The 15,980-nt window shown below is 43.7% G+C and overlaps 1 protein-coding gene across 1 annotated transcript; it reads right to left on the bottom strand.

Annotated features, from left to right (window-relative positions):
• Positions 1 to 802: 802 nt before the first annotated feature.
• Positions 803 to 15,489, bottom strand: PTGDR (prostaglandin D2 receptor). The gene is made up of 2 exons (XM_032214064.1): positions 14,608 to 15,489; positions 803 to 1,042 (listed from the first exon to the last, which is right to left on the bottom strand). The coding sequence occupies exons 1-2, from the start codon at positions 15,487 to 15,489 to the stop codon at positions 803 to 805; spliced, it is 1,122 nt and encodes a 373-aa protein (XP_032069955.1).
• Between the last annotated feature and the right edge of the window lie 491 nt (positions 15,490 to 15,980).

Here is a 15,980-nt window from a genome sequence, read left to right as displayed (position 1 = left end):
GTACACCTGTCACAAACCCACCACAGAGAGCAATGGGAAAGAGAAAGAATGTGCATAGCAGCTTTTTCTAGTCCATATCCCTGAAAGCTTCTATTCCATCTTCTGTACTTGTCTTTTGTGAGATTCCATGGTTGGTCATTTAGTATCAGTTCCCATGCTTTGGGGGACAGAAAATTCCTCTTCTCCTTCTCAACTTTTAATAATTTAAACCACAGATTTGCAGCATGCAAATAAAATCTGTTGGTGGAAAAGGTAATTGGAACTTGAAGTGCCCAATATCTCTGGTAGAATATTTGGACTTAAATACATTTCTGAATGCTTCTGTGCAAAGGTTTCCCACCAGTCAAGTAAATTGTTACTGCAAATGTGAATGAGTCCTATGACAACTGCATCTTGGGTTTTTTGAAGAAGAACCAGAACAGGAGTCTACCAATGAAGCTACAGCCAGTACCACAGAGTCATCTTGGTCCCTCATTTCAACCTTAATAAATGTTGACTTGCAACACTTTGGCTTTGAAGACCATGATGTGCCACAATAGCAATAGCAATAGCAGTTAGACTTATATACCGCTTCATAGGGCTTTCAGCCCTCTCTAAGCAGTTTACAGAGTCAGCATATTGCCCCCAACAGTCTGGGTGCTCATTTTACCCACCTCGGAAGGATGGAAGGCTGAGTCAACCTTGAGCCGGTGAGATTTGAACCGCTGAACTGCAGATAACAGTCAGCTGAAGTAGCCTGCAGTACTGCACTCTACCCACTGCGCCACCTTGTCCAGTTGTGTCAACTCCAGCTCTAGCCCATTTATGGTATGTCATTGGATTCTTTCCTTGGCCAAGTTCCCAGGAGCTGATCTTGGGAATGCAGATCCTTCTTCCAACTCAGTGTCCTAGAAAACCGCTGGAGCAAACTGCGAAATATGGACGTCCGAAAAATGATGAAGACCCAGGGATCCACAATGGAATTGACAGAGAAAAAACGGAGAGCTGTAAGATCTGCTGCCTCATTTGCATCGGGGGCAAAGGCTCCAATATAAGCTCGGATCTGTAAGAGACGGAAAGACACTGTAAGACAGGTACAGTTGATGCAAATGTTGCATAATGAAAAGTAATCCATTGGAAAGCCTGGGGATCTTGTGGGGAACCACAGAAATGACCTCAGAGATGAACAGAACGGAATATTCTTTATTGACCAAGTATGATCGGACACACAAGGAATTTGTCTCCGCTGCATAAGCTCTCAGTGTACATACAAACAACAAAGTTAGAAATCATAAATTGTAAGATACAATTTATGATTATAAATATAAGATGTCCAGAGCCTGTTAGCAAAATATAAATTTAAGCCCAGGAAGGGAAGAAGGTATTAGAAAGAAAGTTAAAGTTATCCTGCCTTGATTCTCTTTGGTATATAAGACAGAGGGAAGGGAAACATCACCAGGCTTTCAAGATTTTGATATTATAGCCTATATATCAGTAAAGTCCTGGAATTTCTTGTGGAAACCTAATTTCCTAATTTGGTCTACCTCAAAGGGCTGACACGTTTTCCACCTATATTTAGACTATCCTTGAGACATATAGAAAGGCAGGCTATTAAAATACATGAAATAAATAACATCTGAGGTTTCATTTATTGTCACCCAATAAAATCCCGGGCATTAGGAATGATGACGTGGCACAATTTTTGCATTGCTTATCAGCTTGCTTAAATTGCCAAAATCTTGTACAGGTAGTCCTTGATTTATGACCACAATTGAGCCCAAAATTTCCTTTCCTAAGCCAGACAGTTGTTAAGAGAGTTTTTCCCCTTTCTATAACTTTTCTTGCCACAGTTGCTAAGTGAATCACTGCGGTTGTTAAGTTAATAACATGGTTGTTAGGAATATAATCTAACGGTTGGGTTGGCAATATATAAATCATGTAACAATGCTGTACCTGTTTCTTTAAATCATGCTGTAAAATGTGATTGCCTGCTGTTTTCCTCAATCGGCCATAAGCGGGAGCCAGAATGACTGTTAGCTCTCTGTTTGTTAGATGCTGGGCTGATCTGATCTGAGTGTTTTGGAAGCTGGCTGTTAGAAAGTGCCGTGAGCTATTGTAAGTTTTGCAACTGCTAGCAAACTTTGAGTACCAGACTGTTTGTATGATTATGGACTATGTTATTTGAATTATCCTTTAACTGAAAGACGTTGATGACTGACTGTCTTATCTGTGTATGACTTGGACTGTTTGATGGACTCTGATACCTCTATTTGCACAAAAGTAAAAGCCTATTTAAACTGCAGTGTCTCTGTATGCTGGTTTGTGTGTTCTCCAACACAACTCTCACAACGCTTCTCTGAACGCACTTGCTCTCCCAACGGGGAGCTTACATAACAATGGTTGTTAAGTGAATCTGGCTTCCCCATTGACTTTGTCAGAAGGTTGCAAAAGGTGACCACGTGACCCTGGGACAGTTAAAAATACATTTCAGTTGCCAAGGGTCTGACTTTTAGATCACATGACCATGGAGATGCTACAATGGCCATATGTGTACAAAATGGCCATAAGTTACTTTTTTATTGCCATTTCAACTTTCAATGGTCACTAAACAAATGATTATAAATCAAAGAGTACCTGTAAGTAATCTGCAGTTCTCAATTACTATGCTGATTTGTCAAAGATATTAACTTTAGGCACTCATGCTAACTGTTTTCAGGGGATGTCAGTGTACTGCAATATCTCTCAAACTTGGCAACTTCAAGATGTGCGGATTTGACCTCCCAGGCATCTTAATGTTGCCAAGTTTGAGAAGCCCCCGTCTGGTGCAACAAAAGCAGCACAGACAGTTGCATTGAACGTTCAGGAAGGCAATGCTGTTTGTTACACACACCGGCGGAGCTGAGAAAACCTGTTATCTTTGTTCAGATAGAACTGAATTCTTGACTAGATGCACTTTCCTAAGAGGCCATGAGAACAAGGCTGTGCATTTTACTATACAGGTTAATTCATTTCTTTTTGCATCTAGCAACTTGCTAAGATAAAGATAAAGGTTCCCTTTGCACATATATGCTAGTCATTCCCGACCCTAGGAGGCGGTGCTCATCTCTGCTTTAAAGCTGAAGAGCCAGCACTGTCCGATGAAATCTCTGTGGTCATAGCAATAGCAATAGCAGTAGACTTATATACCGCTTCATAGGGCTTTCAGCCCTCTCTAAGCGGTTTACAGAGAGTCAGCATATTGCCCCCAACAATCCGGGTCCTCATTTTACCCACCTCGGAAGGATGGAAGGCTGAGTCAACCCTGAGCCGGTGAGATTTGAACCGCTGAACTACTGATCTAGCAGTAGCCTGCAGTGCTGCATTTAACCACTGCGCCACCTCGTCATATGGCCAGCATGACTCAAAGCTGAAAGTGAACACAGAACGCTGTTACCTTCCCACCAAGAGTGGTTCCTATTTTTCTACTTGCATTTTTACATGCTTTTGAACTGCTAGGCTGGCAGAAGCTGGCATACGTAATGGGAACTCACTCCATTATACGGCACTAGGGATTTGAACTGCCGAACTGCCGAACTGCCGACCTTTCTGATCGACAAGCTCAGTGTCTTAGCCACTCAGCTACCATGTCCCTGTTTTATAAGTACTACATCACTTAAAATATATCAAGATCATCATTTTATTTACAAACACATTTGTGTAGGCAGGAGATATTCATTCAAAATTTAGAAGTTTATATAATTAATTGCTTTTCCTGGTATCTCGCTTGGGGATGCTTAAGAGCAGAGAAGGCATTTTCTAGACGATTGGGGGAGGAAGGACTCCAGCAATCCTAAAAGTGCAAGTGAATAAAGGACTTCTATTGTACTTGTTGTCAGTATGGTTTGGTTTTCGGGGAGTTGTAATTCCAATAATTCTGAAAGACTCAGAAAGGGCTGGAAAACCGAAGGCTGCTCTGCAGTTATGGAAAAGCTATCAACTGTTAAGTCTCTGTGTCTTAAAAGCTCCCCCTTGTGGGAAAAACAAAGAAAAAGATTATTATATTAGCATTCCACTTGCAGAATAGACCTTCTAGATCAGTTTCTTAACCTTTTGGTGCCACCAATTCCCTTGAGATTCTGATGACACCACTTTTTAGGAAAGTGCATTTAAGTGCATAAATGAATACATCACGAAGGCGACCAGTTATACTCAAAAACAGTTATCAAAACATTAAAAATAAGATACATGTAATAATGTTAAGTTGTGAGTTGTTTCTCATCCAAGTTCAGAGACTCTTCCCTGAAATGTGTCCAGCCATGAATCCTTGCTTTAAATCTTTGGACTAGAATTCCTACCCTCCGTCTGGAAGTATTAGCTTTGCTAATAAAAATGGGAGATTCAGCCCAACACATCTGGAAAATAGCAAACTGGGAAAGGCCAAATTTTATCCTGAATGTTTCCCATGAGATCCATAATTTCTCTGACTCTAAGAGACTCTGGTGTAAATAGTAAAATTACATTATTAGCTTTTAAAACAAAAACAAAACCCAATCGGCAATTCTCTGCAACATCTCTGTGCATTTTGTTTAATATCCTATTTTAGAATTATAGTAGTTTCAAATCCTTATTATTTACACCACAGCAAGGGTCGGAGGGAGGGCCTTGGGAGAAGCATCCCCCCCCTCGAGAAAAATATTTCCCAATGTTTCCCATGAAAACATTCCCTTCCAACCTCCCTTCATGGTATTGGACCTGGGTACTTGAGAGATCTCCTGCTGCCAATTACCTCCACTAGACCGATTAGATCCCACAGATTAGGCCTCCTCCGAATTCCATCCACCGCCCAATGTCGACTGGCGACTACCCGGAGGAGAGCCTTCTCTGTGGCTGCTCTGACCCTCTGGAACGAACTCCCCGTGGAGATTCGAACCCTCACCACCCTCCAGGCCTTCCGCAAAGCCCTTAAAACCTGGCTGTTCTGATAGGCCTGGGGCTAAAGAACTGTTGCCCCCGCCTCGAATTGGTATGACTGTTGTGTTTTAATTATGCATTGTTTTTTATGTCGTTTAAATTCTTGTTTGTATCCCCCTTCCCTGGTTGAGTTGTGAGCCGCCCTGAGTCCCCTTCGGGGAAAAGGGCGGCATATAAATAAAATCAACATCAACATCAACATCAAATATGAAGTGATCAAATGCAGGTGAGCAATAATTTTCATTCAAGATAGTAAAACTCATCAGTCCTGAGTTATTTCACCATTTGCAGTTCACTTGTTTTACTGAACAATGGAGAACAAATTCCATGGGTATACTTACAACCAGAACTGGACTGGCATCTCAGTCATTGGGTGAAACTATTGTTAAATGAGACACTCACATGATGCTTCACTCAGCTACTACAATCCTGGTACTCCCGGTTGCAGTCATTAAGCAGACTCCTGGGTTGGTAAGTGATGAAGTGGAAGGGATGGCCGCTGAATTCAGCTCCCCTCCATGTGTGAGAGGGGATTGTTCCAGCAGGCTACAGGAATGGAAGTCAGATCTTCAGGATCTCGGCTCCAGTTCTGCATTCCACAACAGGAGATCAGTTCCTCTCCATGTGTGGAAGGGAACTGTTCCAGTGGACAGCAGGAATAGAGCTCAGGCCTTTGGGAAATGAGCTGTGTTTTTGAATCCTGTTGGAGGAATGTGGCTCTCTTCCAGGTGTGGAAAGGAATTGCTCTGGAAGGCTGTGGGAATAGAGCTGCAGTGGGTTGGGAGAATTGAGCTTGGATCTGAACACGCCAGAGGAGTTGGGCTTCTCTCCATGCATGGAAGGAAATTGCTCTGGTAGGCAGCTTCTCTACCCAACTGAAGGAGTTCAGCTTCAGCAGGCAGCTCTTTCAGCCAGTCTCCAGAGACAAGAAGGAGTCCTCTCAGCAAGTGGCAGCTGCTTGCAATCTTCCTGCTGGCTTCCCCATTGACCTTTTGGGGAAGCTAGCAGAGAAGACTGCAATTGGCGATCATATTTGATTGTGGAACATTTGGCAACTGGTTGTAAATGAGAACAGGCTGTCAAGCACCCAAAGTGTGATTACATGACTGTAGGGGATGGAATGGATGGGCACAGTGTGCCATTTTGAAATTCTAATGAAAACATCATAATTGAGTTTGCAATCATAACATATCTGAAGAGCTTACACTTGGGGATGGCTACTTCACTGCCTTATTTCCTGCATCACTGATGCTTTCATCTTTCTAAAAACTCAGACATTCTACAGCAGTGTTTCTCAACCGTGGCAACTTGAAGATGTCTGGACTTCAACTCCCAGAATTCCCCAGCCAGCGAACGCTGGCTGGGGAATTCTGGGAGTTGACGTCCAGACATCTTCAAGTTGCCAAGGTTGAGAAACACTGTTCTACAGTAAGTTGAGTTTGTCAGCCAGTCAAGTGAACCACAAGGTCTGAACAACTCATTCCAACCCTCCAATCACTTGACGTTCCTAAACATGACTCCCTTGGAGAAAATCTCCTACTTGTATCCTCATCAACCCTACTGACTACATGGTTTTATTGTCACCTTAAAAGGGCAAGGAATGTCACCCTAGGAGTGTAATTCTCAGCAGGTTTTCATCACACTGACAAAAACAACAATGTACATTTTTACCCTGTTAAAACCTTCCAAAATTGCTTTTGATTTACAGATAGCCTAAAGAAAATTACCGCCTTGCTTTCCATAAATTTGCTGCTATACCAAGAAAGCAGATAAAAAAGATAACGCACACATCCTCTGGTCTGCAGATATGTTTCTTTTTTTGTAGTCACCATACTCTACAATAATTTCTGTTTTAGCACATGCAACATTATTAAAAGTTCCCTGTGGAATGCAAGGAAATTTGAAACTGATTGCAATGCCCAGGATGGAGATTGTGACAGAATCCAGATGGGGGAGCTAGATGAGAGTTGGGATGACAGCATGTTCCCCAAAGCAAAACCTCCCAGCATGTAGAAAACCAGCACGATCTTTCTCTAATGATAGTTTTCCTATATGCATGGAGGTGTTGCTTCAGACAACACCAAGGTGGCGCAGTGGTTAAATGCAGCACTGCAGGCTACTGCTAGATCAGCAGGTCAGCGGTTCAAATCTCACCGGCTCAGGGTTGACTCAGCCTTCCATCCTTCCGAGGTGGGTAAAATGAGGACCCAGATTGTTGGGGGCAATATGCTGACTCTCTGTAAACCGCTTAGAGAGGCCTGAAAGGCCTATGAAGCGGTATATAAGTCTACTGCTATTGCTATTCTCAGTAATTATGCACTGAGAAATTGTATGTGCACCTCCTGCACTGATATGTCTTATTTTCATGTACAATACTTGTATATTCCTGAACTCTATTATCACACTGGGCCAGAACCAACGTGTCTACTGTCCCTGTCCTAATGTCCTAATGTTTTTATTCGTATCCTTTTCATGTATTCAAAATCATGTTTATACCTTTATCTGTTATCTTTCTATAACAGGACTAGGAGAGACATGATAGCAGTGTTCCAATATCTCAGGGGCTGCCACAAAGAAGAGGGAGTCAAACTATTCTCCAAAGCACCTGAGGGTAGGACAAGAAGCAATGGGTGGAAACTAATCAAGGAGAGAAGCAACCTAGAACTAAGGAGAAATTTCCTGACAGTTAGAACAATTAATCAGTGGGACAAATTACCTCCAGAAGTTGTGAATGATTCAATACTGGAAGTTTTAAAGAAGATGTTGGATAGCCATTTGTCTGAAATGGTATAAAGTTTCCTTTCTAAGCAGGGGGTTGGACTAGAAGATCTCCAAGGTCCCTTCCAACTCTGTTATTCTATTCAATATATGCTTGACAAAATAAAAAATAAAGAATCTATAATAGGTTGGTTTAGTGGGGGGGAGGAATGCAGAATTTACAGAAGAAACATTTAGCCTTCTTGACAGCAAACAAGATGGCCAATACAAAAGAAAAAAATCAATCTATATAAATGTAGTCTGCAAGATTTTGTACTTTGGGGGTGAAATCCAAGGTAGGCATTACAATTAAGGGCTTCCTTTGGATTGATTTTAGCAGATAGTTTCAGATGGTTTTGATTTGTTGTACAACATACAATGGTGGCCAGAACTGATGATGATGGATATTGCCATCCTAAACCCCTATTTCTCTCTCTTTCTTTTAATGCAGACTTCCTTTTCCATAACTTTGGATGCTGAAGTCTAAACAAAGAGTAGCTCATCCGAAATGGTCAGAAGTGGGATCAGAAAAGGGTTGCGTATGATGAGTCGAGGTCCCCATTGTCAGGGGAACATAGAAATATTCAAATCTGCCCATGTGTGGAGGTTTGCCTTTGGCAATATCTACAGTAGGAAGGATGGTGCTGAAGGAAAAGGCCTCAACCATGGTCATCCTTGCTGATGGAACACATCCCAAGTGAGATGAACGCACACCTGCTTTTGACACTGGGTAAATAAAGCATTTGTTATCGCAAGCTGTTAAAATATCTTCTTGCATCAATTTGTTCTAACTGATGCTTTTATTCCAGAGCACCCAAAGACATTCCTCAGGCTTTCTTAGCAGCAGGTGGACAATGGTATGAAGTTGCATCCACAGGAAACAGGTAAATAGCATGTGCCAGGACAAGAAGGCTGCATGGATTTCCAATCTCTTAAGAAGAGATTGGACAACATTTGTCTGAAATGGTACAGGGTTTCTTGCCTGAGCAGGGGATTGGACTAGAAGACCTCTAAGGTCCTCTCCAACTATTCTATTCTATTCTATTCTATTCTATTCTATTCTATTCTATTCTATTCTTTGCCTATAGTTACCACCTTTCTTTTCATGCTTTCAGTGTTCTTTGTGAGCCCACATTCCGTTTACTGTTTAGCATTTCTTTCATTCTGAGGGTGTTAACCACTTGAGGCTATCTCTCCATGGTGTTTAGGCCCATATTCCATTTCCTATGCAGATCTATTCTAGGTCTTAGTTGAGCTGAATTGTTCCTATGGATCTTTAACTGTTTTTAAATGACTCCACTGCAATTTTGCTTTGCAGTTTCAGATAATTCTGATTGTTTTAACCTCAGATCTGAACTGCTATTCTGTCAGTTCCATGTGGTACTTGAAATTCGGAATTTTATCAAGGAGAATTGCAGATAAAAAGGTCTTTTCGGCTCCTCTGAAAAGGGCACATCTCTGGCAAGGATAGTTCTGCATTTAGTGCCATTTGAGAACAATTTCTTAGAATTTCTCCTAAGCCATCGCCTAAGGCTTCACCACTCAGAAGATAGGCTTAAGATACAGAAGAATCTTGACAGACTTGCACATTGGGAGCTATCTAACAAAATGAAAATCAATAGTGAAAAAAGTAAGGGTCTACATTTAGGAAAGAAAAACAAAATGCACAGGTACAGTATAGGTGGTACCTTGCTCAATAGTAGTAACTGTGAGAGGGATCTTGGAGTCCTAGTGGACATCCATTTAAATATGAGCCAGCAGTGTGCAGCAGCAGCTGCCAAAAAAGCCAGCACAGTTCTAGGCTGCATAAACAGAGGGATAGAATCAAGATCACGTGAAGTGTTAATACCACTTTATAATGCCATGGTAAGGCCACACTTGGAATAGTGCATTCAGTTTTGGTCACCATGATGTAGAAAAGGTGTGGAGACTATAGAAAGAGTGCAGAGGAGCAACAAAGGGGATTAGGGGACTACTATATGAGGAACGGTTGCAGGAACTGGGTATGTCTAGTTTAATGAAAAGAAGGACAAGGGGAGACATGATAGCAGTGTTCCAATATCTCAGGGGCTGCCACAAAGAAGAGGGAGTCATACTATTCTCCAAGGCACCTGAGGGTAGAACAAGAAGCAATGGGTGGAAAGTAATCAAGGAGAGAAGCAACCTAGAACTAAGGAGAAATTTCCTGACAATTAGAACAATTAATCAGTGGAACAACCTGCTTCCAGAAGTCATGAATGCTCCAACTTTGGGAGTTTTAAAGAAGAGATTGGATAACAATTTGTCTAAAGTGGTATAGGGTTTCCTTCCTAAGCATGAGGTTGGGCTAGAAGACCTCCAAGGTCCCTTCCAACTCTATTATTCTGTTTTCTAACTGATTTCTGCTGCTACAGAAGATTCTGATACATCATTAAAGAAGGCCAGGACTGGGTTCAAGTCCTGCCCTTTGTCCTTAACAAGGGTAGACCCATCTTTCTGAGTAAAGAGAGTAGCACTGCAAAAGGAGTGCCTCCCTAACATCATTAAAAAGGTCACAGATTAATGCTGAATTGGCTTTACGTTGTATCTGAACAGGAGCACACAATATTTTGTATTGGTCTGAGCAAGATATTTAACTTTTGAGAGGCATGCCACTGGCCAAATTTACAAAAAGAAAACCAGGGCAGAATTTAAACAGAATTTGATTCATTTTGAATGCCATTAAAATTCAGTTAACCAAATCTTGTTCCTATTTTGATTATTTTATATTTGATCATTTCCCCTCCTATCACATGAAAAGTTACAATTCTTAATATGACAAAGTTATGATTTGCTGTGATACTTGGGAGTGGACTGGGTACTCACATGTAGATTTGGGCTGTTGTGGGGGAGGGTGGGTTGTTGCATGCAATAGCACTTAGACTTATATACCGCTTCACAGTGCTTTACAGCCCTCTCTAAGTGGTTTACAGGGTCAGTGTATTGCCCCCAACAATCTGGGTCCTCATTTTACCCATCTCAGAAGGATGGAAGGCTGAGCCAACTCAGAAGGATGGAAGGCTGTGACAATTGAACTGCTGGAGTGAGCAGTGAGTCAGCCTGCAGCCCCAAGGTCTCAAATGATGCATCCCAAAATGGGAGAAGAAATGACAGTGGGGTGACATGGTGGCCGTCTCAATGGCTGCCAATGTTGCCTTCCTGTGGCTTGAAAAAACTACTGGCTTCAGATGAATGTTGTCACATCTGGTTGATTGCTACAAAGAAATTCTAGGCTTCATGGGTAACATTTGCCAGATGTATTAAAGATCATTAGTTCAGTCACTGGTCTTTGCAGTCATAATTTCCATAGCTGGAAAAGATCCCTTGTCCCCGATGTGTTGTGACTGCCAATCAAAGCAAAGACAAGGAAAACACTGGTTGACATGCTATTCTAAGCTGTGACTGTTTTAACCATGGTTTATTGAATTAGCTACAATTGAATGAGTCCACGTAACACGCTAAGCGATCACCACCCCTTATACTTCAAAATGATTGGTTTGGCATTGAGACTGAAATGCGCAGCCATAGAAATTGAATGAATAACTAAATCAATAAATAAATTCTGAATCAGCAGCCTGGATGGTCCCCTTCATAATAAATCAATGTCCTTATGTTGAGTGGATAGGACAGTAACCGTGCAGTAATTGCTTGGATGGTGGCTGTTTTATTCTTAAGTACCCAGATGTATTATCACCACAATTCTTGCTTTTGTCGTTTCATTTTTTCTCCACTCCCTCACCAAATCCAATGGATTTTCCAGTGGGTTTTTTTTTGTAGGTTCATAGTGGAGAAGACAATAGACCATTGCATTTTTGCCCAAGATAGAACTGATTTATTGGATCACTCCAAGGAGATTCAGAAAGGGGACTGTATGAAATAAATAAAATCTCGAAAGAAAGGCTCAGCTGGAACAATTTCACAGAATCTGCCTGTTAAGAGGCACTACACCTCTAAAGGTCAATTGGTCTCACAGTCTTGTTAATGTGTTCTCCCATCCTTGAAACAGGAAGCAAATACATAGCCAGAAAACAATTATGCATTACAGGAAGAAGGCTTGTTGTGTTTCTGCTCTCACCACCGGCTTTGCATCCAAAGTGCTGGCTTGTTCCAATATTTAAGGGGTTTCCACAAAGAAAAAGGGATCAACCTACTCTCCAAAGCACCTGAAGGCTGGATAAAAAGCAATGGGTGGAAACTAATCAAGGAGAGAAGCAACCTACACCTAAGGAGAAATTTCCTGACAGTTAGAACTACTAATCAGTGAAAATGGCTTGCCTTCAGAAGTTTTGGATGCTCCGAGACTGCAGGTTTTTAAGAAGAGATTGGACAACCATTTGTCTGCAATGGTAAAGGTTTTGCTGCTTCAGCAGTGGGTTGGACTAGAAGGCCTCCAAGGCCCCTTCCAACTCTGTTATTCTGGCTATCGCCAGGAAAGTGACTGGCCCAGGGATTGACAGTGCTGCTCCTCTTCAACTACGCTCTTCATCCACCTCCATCATCAGCTCCACTTCCTGGGCTATCCCATGATGCTACTGTAGCCCCCTCTGCCCCTCCTCCACTGGTCCCTCTGTTGCGTCATTTTATTTTTGTGCCTTTGAGTTAGTATTGACTCCTGGCAACTATCTGGACAAGTAATCTGATAATATCTGTCCTGTCTCAGATTTTTAAAAAAATGGTTATTCTTTAGGCATGATTGCTTAAAGTATGCAAAGCATTTCTAAACTGTTTTCGTGCATGTATAAATAGCCAAAACAAGTCTTTAAATACATAATCATTCATAATTCTTACTCAGACTAATTCCAGGAATTAATCAATTCCTAACTCTTGACTTTTAGAGACACAGCAGGCTGTTTGCAGAAGAACAATTCTATCATTACTGGTGCTTAAAAAATGCATAGTTTGGATATTTGGCAACTTAAACCACACCAAATCTTAGAAGATTCAATATGAGTGAAGATGCATGTACCCGTCACGAATAGGTCTCTAGGTCATGAGCAGCCCCTCAGACTTGCTAAGAAAAAAAAAACGCTTAAAAGTATTTTAAATCAGTTTTCTCCATCATTCCTAGCAATTCTCTGCTCCCGGAGAATAGAAATCGTCACCTCTTCAGAATGAGAAACCTTCCTAGAAGTGAAAATAATTGGTTTGGGAATCGTGCTCAGGAGCTTGAATTTGTGCAGATTTGCAATTCAGCTGCAGGTTAAAAATCTGAATCCTAAATTTAATGTTTCACTTTGAATATAAATTATATATTAGGCTTTAGTGATTATTTTCTATAGTTGCTCATCACAACCAGTGACTTTGGGTGGCATACATCATAAAAACATAAACCAATTAAAACAATGCAGAATGATTCTATATGATGGTTGATATAAGTTATGTATTTAATAACATTCAGAAAAGGTTTCTGATCAAGTCATAACATTGGAATCTAAATGCAGTTTATAAATTCAAATTTACATTGTAACGTTACTCCATTCCACTTTATTAGATTGCAATATAAATGACTAGATTAGGCATGCAATTTTTAAAATCACCATAAAATCTAGAAGCATCTGGAATTAGAAATGGACTATAGGCATATCAGTACTGCAGGCTAATTCTGCTGATCACCAGCTGTCAGTAGTTTGGCAGTTCAAGTCCCACCGGCTGAAGGTTGACTCAGCCTTCCAGCCTTCTGAGGTGGGTAAAATGAGGACTCAGTTTGTTGGGGGCAATAGGCTGACTCTGTAAACCACTTAGCGAGGGCTGTAAAAGCACTGTGAAGCGGTATATAAGTCTAAGTGCTATTGCTATATTAAGATGAATGAACAAAATGAAAGCAACCACAGACATTTCTCCAATAGCTTCTCCCTGCGGTTAAACTTATGGATGAAACAAAAGCCAAATTCTTCTAAAAAGAAAGGAAGTGGGCCTTTTCTCCCCCTTTTACAAGAAGGATGAAACAGAGTGATCTACTTTCTACCACCTCCATCTTAAAGGGGGGAAAAAGCACTTAATCTCATTCAAAATTCTGCCTCTGAGAAAAAGGAGCTAACCTCTTCTTGTCCTTTCTAAAATATGACTCCATCCTGTTACCTGTGCTCTGCTCTTCACCATCCTGTGTGATGTGGACTTTCTTTTTTCTTTTTGGATAATTCTGATTATTGCAGTGAGATTTCAGAGGAAGGAAAAGAAATTGGGCAGATGATTCAGACAAGACAAGATAAGATCAGAGCTCAACAATTCACTGAAAAACGTGACTCGCACAGGGAAAACATAGCTTTACACAGTAATATTAGATAGCTAGGCTGTCCCAAGCAGTTGATGTTGTGTTTTGGTGAAACGCTGCATTTTTACTTCTGGAGAAGTGCAATTGTTGCGTGCGGGATACTCTGCCTCCAGTGGTCAAAAATAATTCGTCCAACTTCGCGGATAATACATCCCGACTGGAAAGCAGATCTTGTCCGTCGTGGTAGGGAAACAAAACCTGGCGCCGCAACCCAGCCAGATGTCCAGAAGCAGCCCAACCACCACCACCCCATCTCCACAAAACGGTAAGGGACTTCACTGCCCCCCTCCCTTCCCCTGCAGATTCAGGTTCATCATACTGCACTTTTGGCACAGACCGCAAACAGATCTCCCAAGATTTCAGGCAAACTTTCCCAGCCCCGCGTGGAAAGGGCGAGATCCAACAAGAAAGTCCGAAAGCAAAGTGGGCGCTCTCTTTTTTCTCTCTCTGAGCCCTTTCCTCTTCCCTCGTATCAACCCACCCCGGGGGGGGGCATCGGCGGCACCCATCAGGCGTTCGGTGGGCGCATTACGCCGCGCACAACGGGCGCCGAAGCCGAACCGGGAACAGTTCTTCTCGTCCGCCCTCTCCCATTAGTTCTCCCCCTCCTCGTCCTCCAAAGAGCTACTTACGATCAGCGGCAGGGAGCAGATGGTGAAAAGGGCGGTCATGAGCGCCAGCAGGACCAACTGGCCTAGCTCCTCGGTGCGCCCGGAGGAAGGGAGCCTGGAAGGCGCGGCTGCGTCCTGCAGGTCGACCGGGTGGGTCCTGCGCGGGGGCTGGCGGCGCGCCATCCCGTAGAGGCTCCTCATGCTGCCCAGATTGCACAGGCCGACGGCCAGCACCAGCAAGCCCAGCAGGGTAGCGTAGAGCACGGAATAGAACCGTCCAACGCCGGCCATGCGAATGAAGCACCACGTGCCCGGACAGTACTGGACGTTGCTGCCGAAGCCCAGGAGCGGCAGGGCGCAGAAGAGAGCGCAGAGAACGGCCGCCGCGCCGGTGAGCAGCCCGCCCCAACGCCGGCTGGTGTGGTGTTCGTAGAAGTAAGGCTGGCCGAGCGAGAGCCAGCACTCCAGGGCCATGGCCAGCAGCAGGACGGTGGACGCCAAGCCGAAGAAAGCCATGAGGAAAGCGAAGAGTTGGCACAGACTGCCGGGGGAGCGGATCTCTTCCTCCTCGGGCTGGCTCGGGCTGGCTTCGCTGGCTGCGGAGGGCGGCCACAGGTCGACGAGGCTGCGGTTGTGCGCATAGGCGGCCAGCACGATCGGGCTGAGCGAACACTTGCCCAGCAGGTCGGTGGCGGCCAGGGTGCTCACCAGCAGGTAGAAGGCGGACGCCCGCGGGCGCCCCTGGCCGCGCTGCAGCTTCGCTTTCAGGTGGTGCTGCCACAGCAGCCCCAACGCCAACACGTTGCCCAGCAGCCCCGCCGCGAAGAGTAGCGATCCGGGAAGCACCGACTGACCTGGTTCGAGCCTCAGGGTCCAGTTGCACCGGTAGTTGCCTGCGGCCATGGAGAATATCCGGCCTGGGTTCGGCGCGCAAGGGGCGACGGTGCGCGTAGGCGGGGTGGGTGGGAATGGGGACCACGGATAGAGCCCCACTTATGAAGGGAAGGAAAAGAAACGGAGGGGGAAAGAAGAGGAGGAGATGCTTGACGCCGCCAGACGGGGCGAGAATGGGGAGGAAGGAGGGCAGGGAGGTGGGGCAAGACAGGCGTTGGCTAGCAGAAAAAAGCCAGTCTATAATGCGACGGGGCGGGGGGGGAGAGCCGTTTGTTCCCACGGAGACCGGCGAAAGAGCCCTGCCCTTCTTGAGGAAGAGAAGGGGTGGCAAGCGAGAGAGGGAAAAGACGGGGAAGCCGAGAGCAGGCGAAAGTTGTCTGGTAGATTAATCTTCTGACTAATAAACCTTGACTTCTCCTGTTCTCAAGTTGGTAGAAGCGATCGCTTAGATTCTGCAGGCAGAGTTTTGCCAATCTCTGAAATGAGTGAGGCTTTTAGCC

This window comes from Thamnophis elegans, chromosome 1 (genome assembly GCF_009769535.1).
Source record: "Thamnophis elegans isolate rThaEle1 chromosome 1, rThaEle1.pri, whole genome shotgun sequence".
NCBI lineage: Eukaryota > Metazoa > Chordata > Lepidosauria > Squamata > Colubridae > Thamnophis > Thamnophis elegans.
Note: the sequence above shows the minus strand (reverse complement) of the source record. Positions and strands in the feature narration are given on the sequence as shown.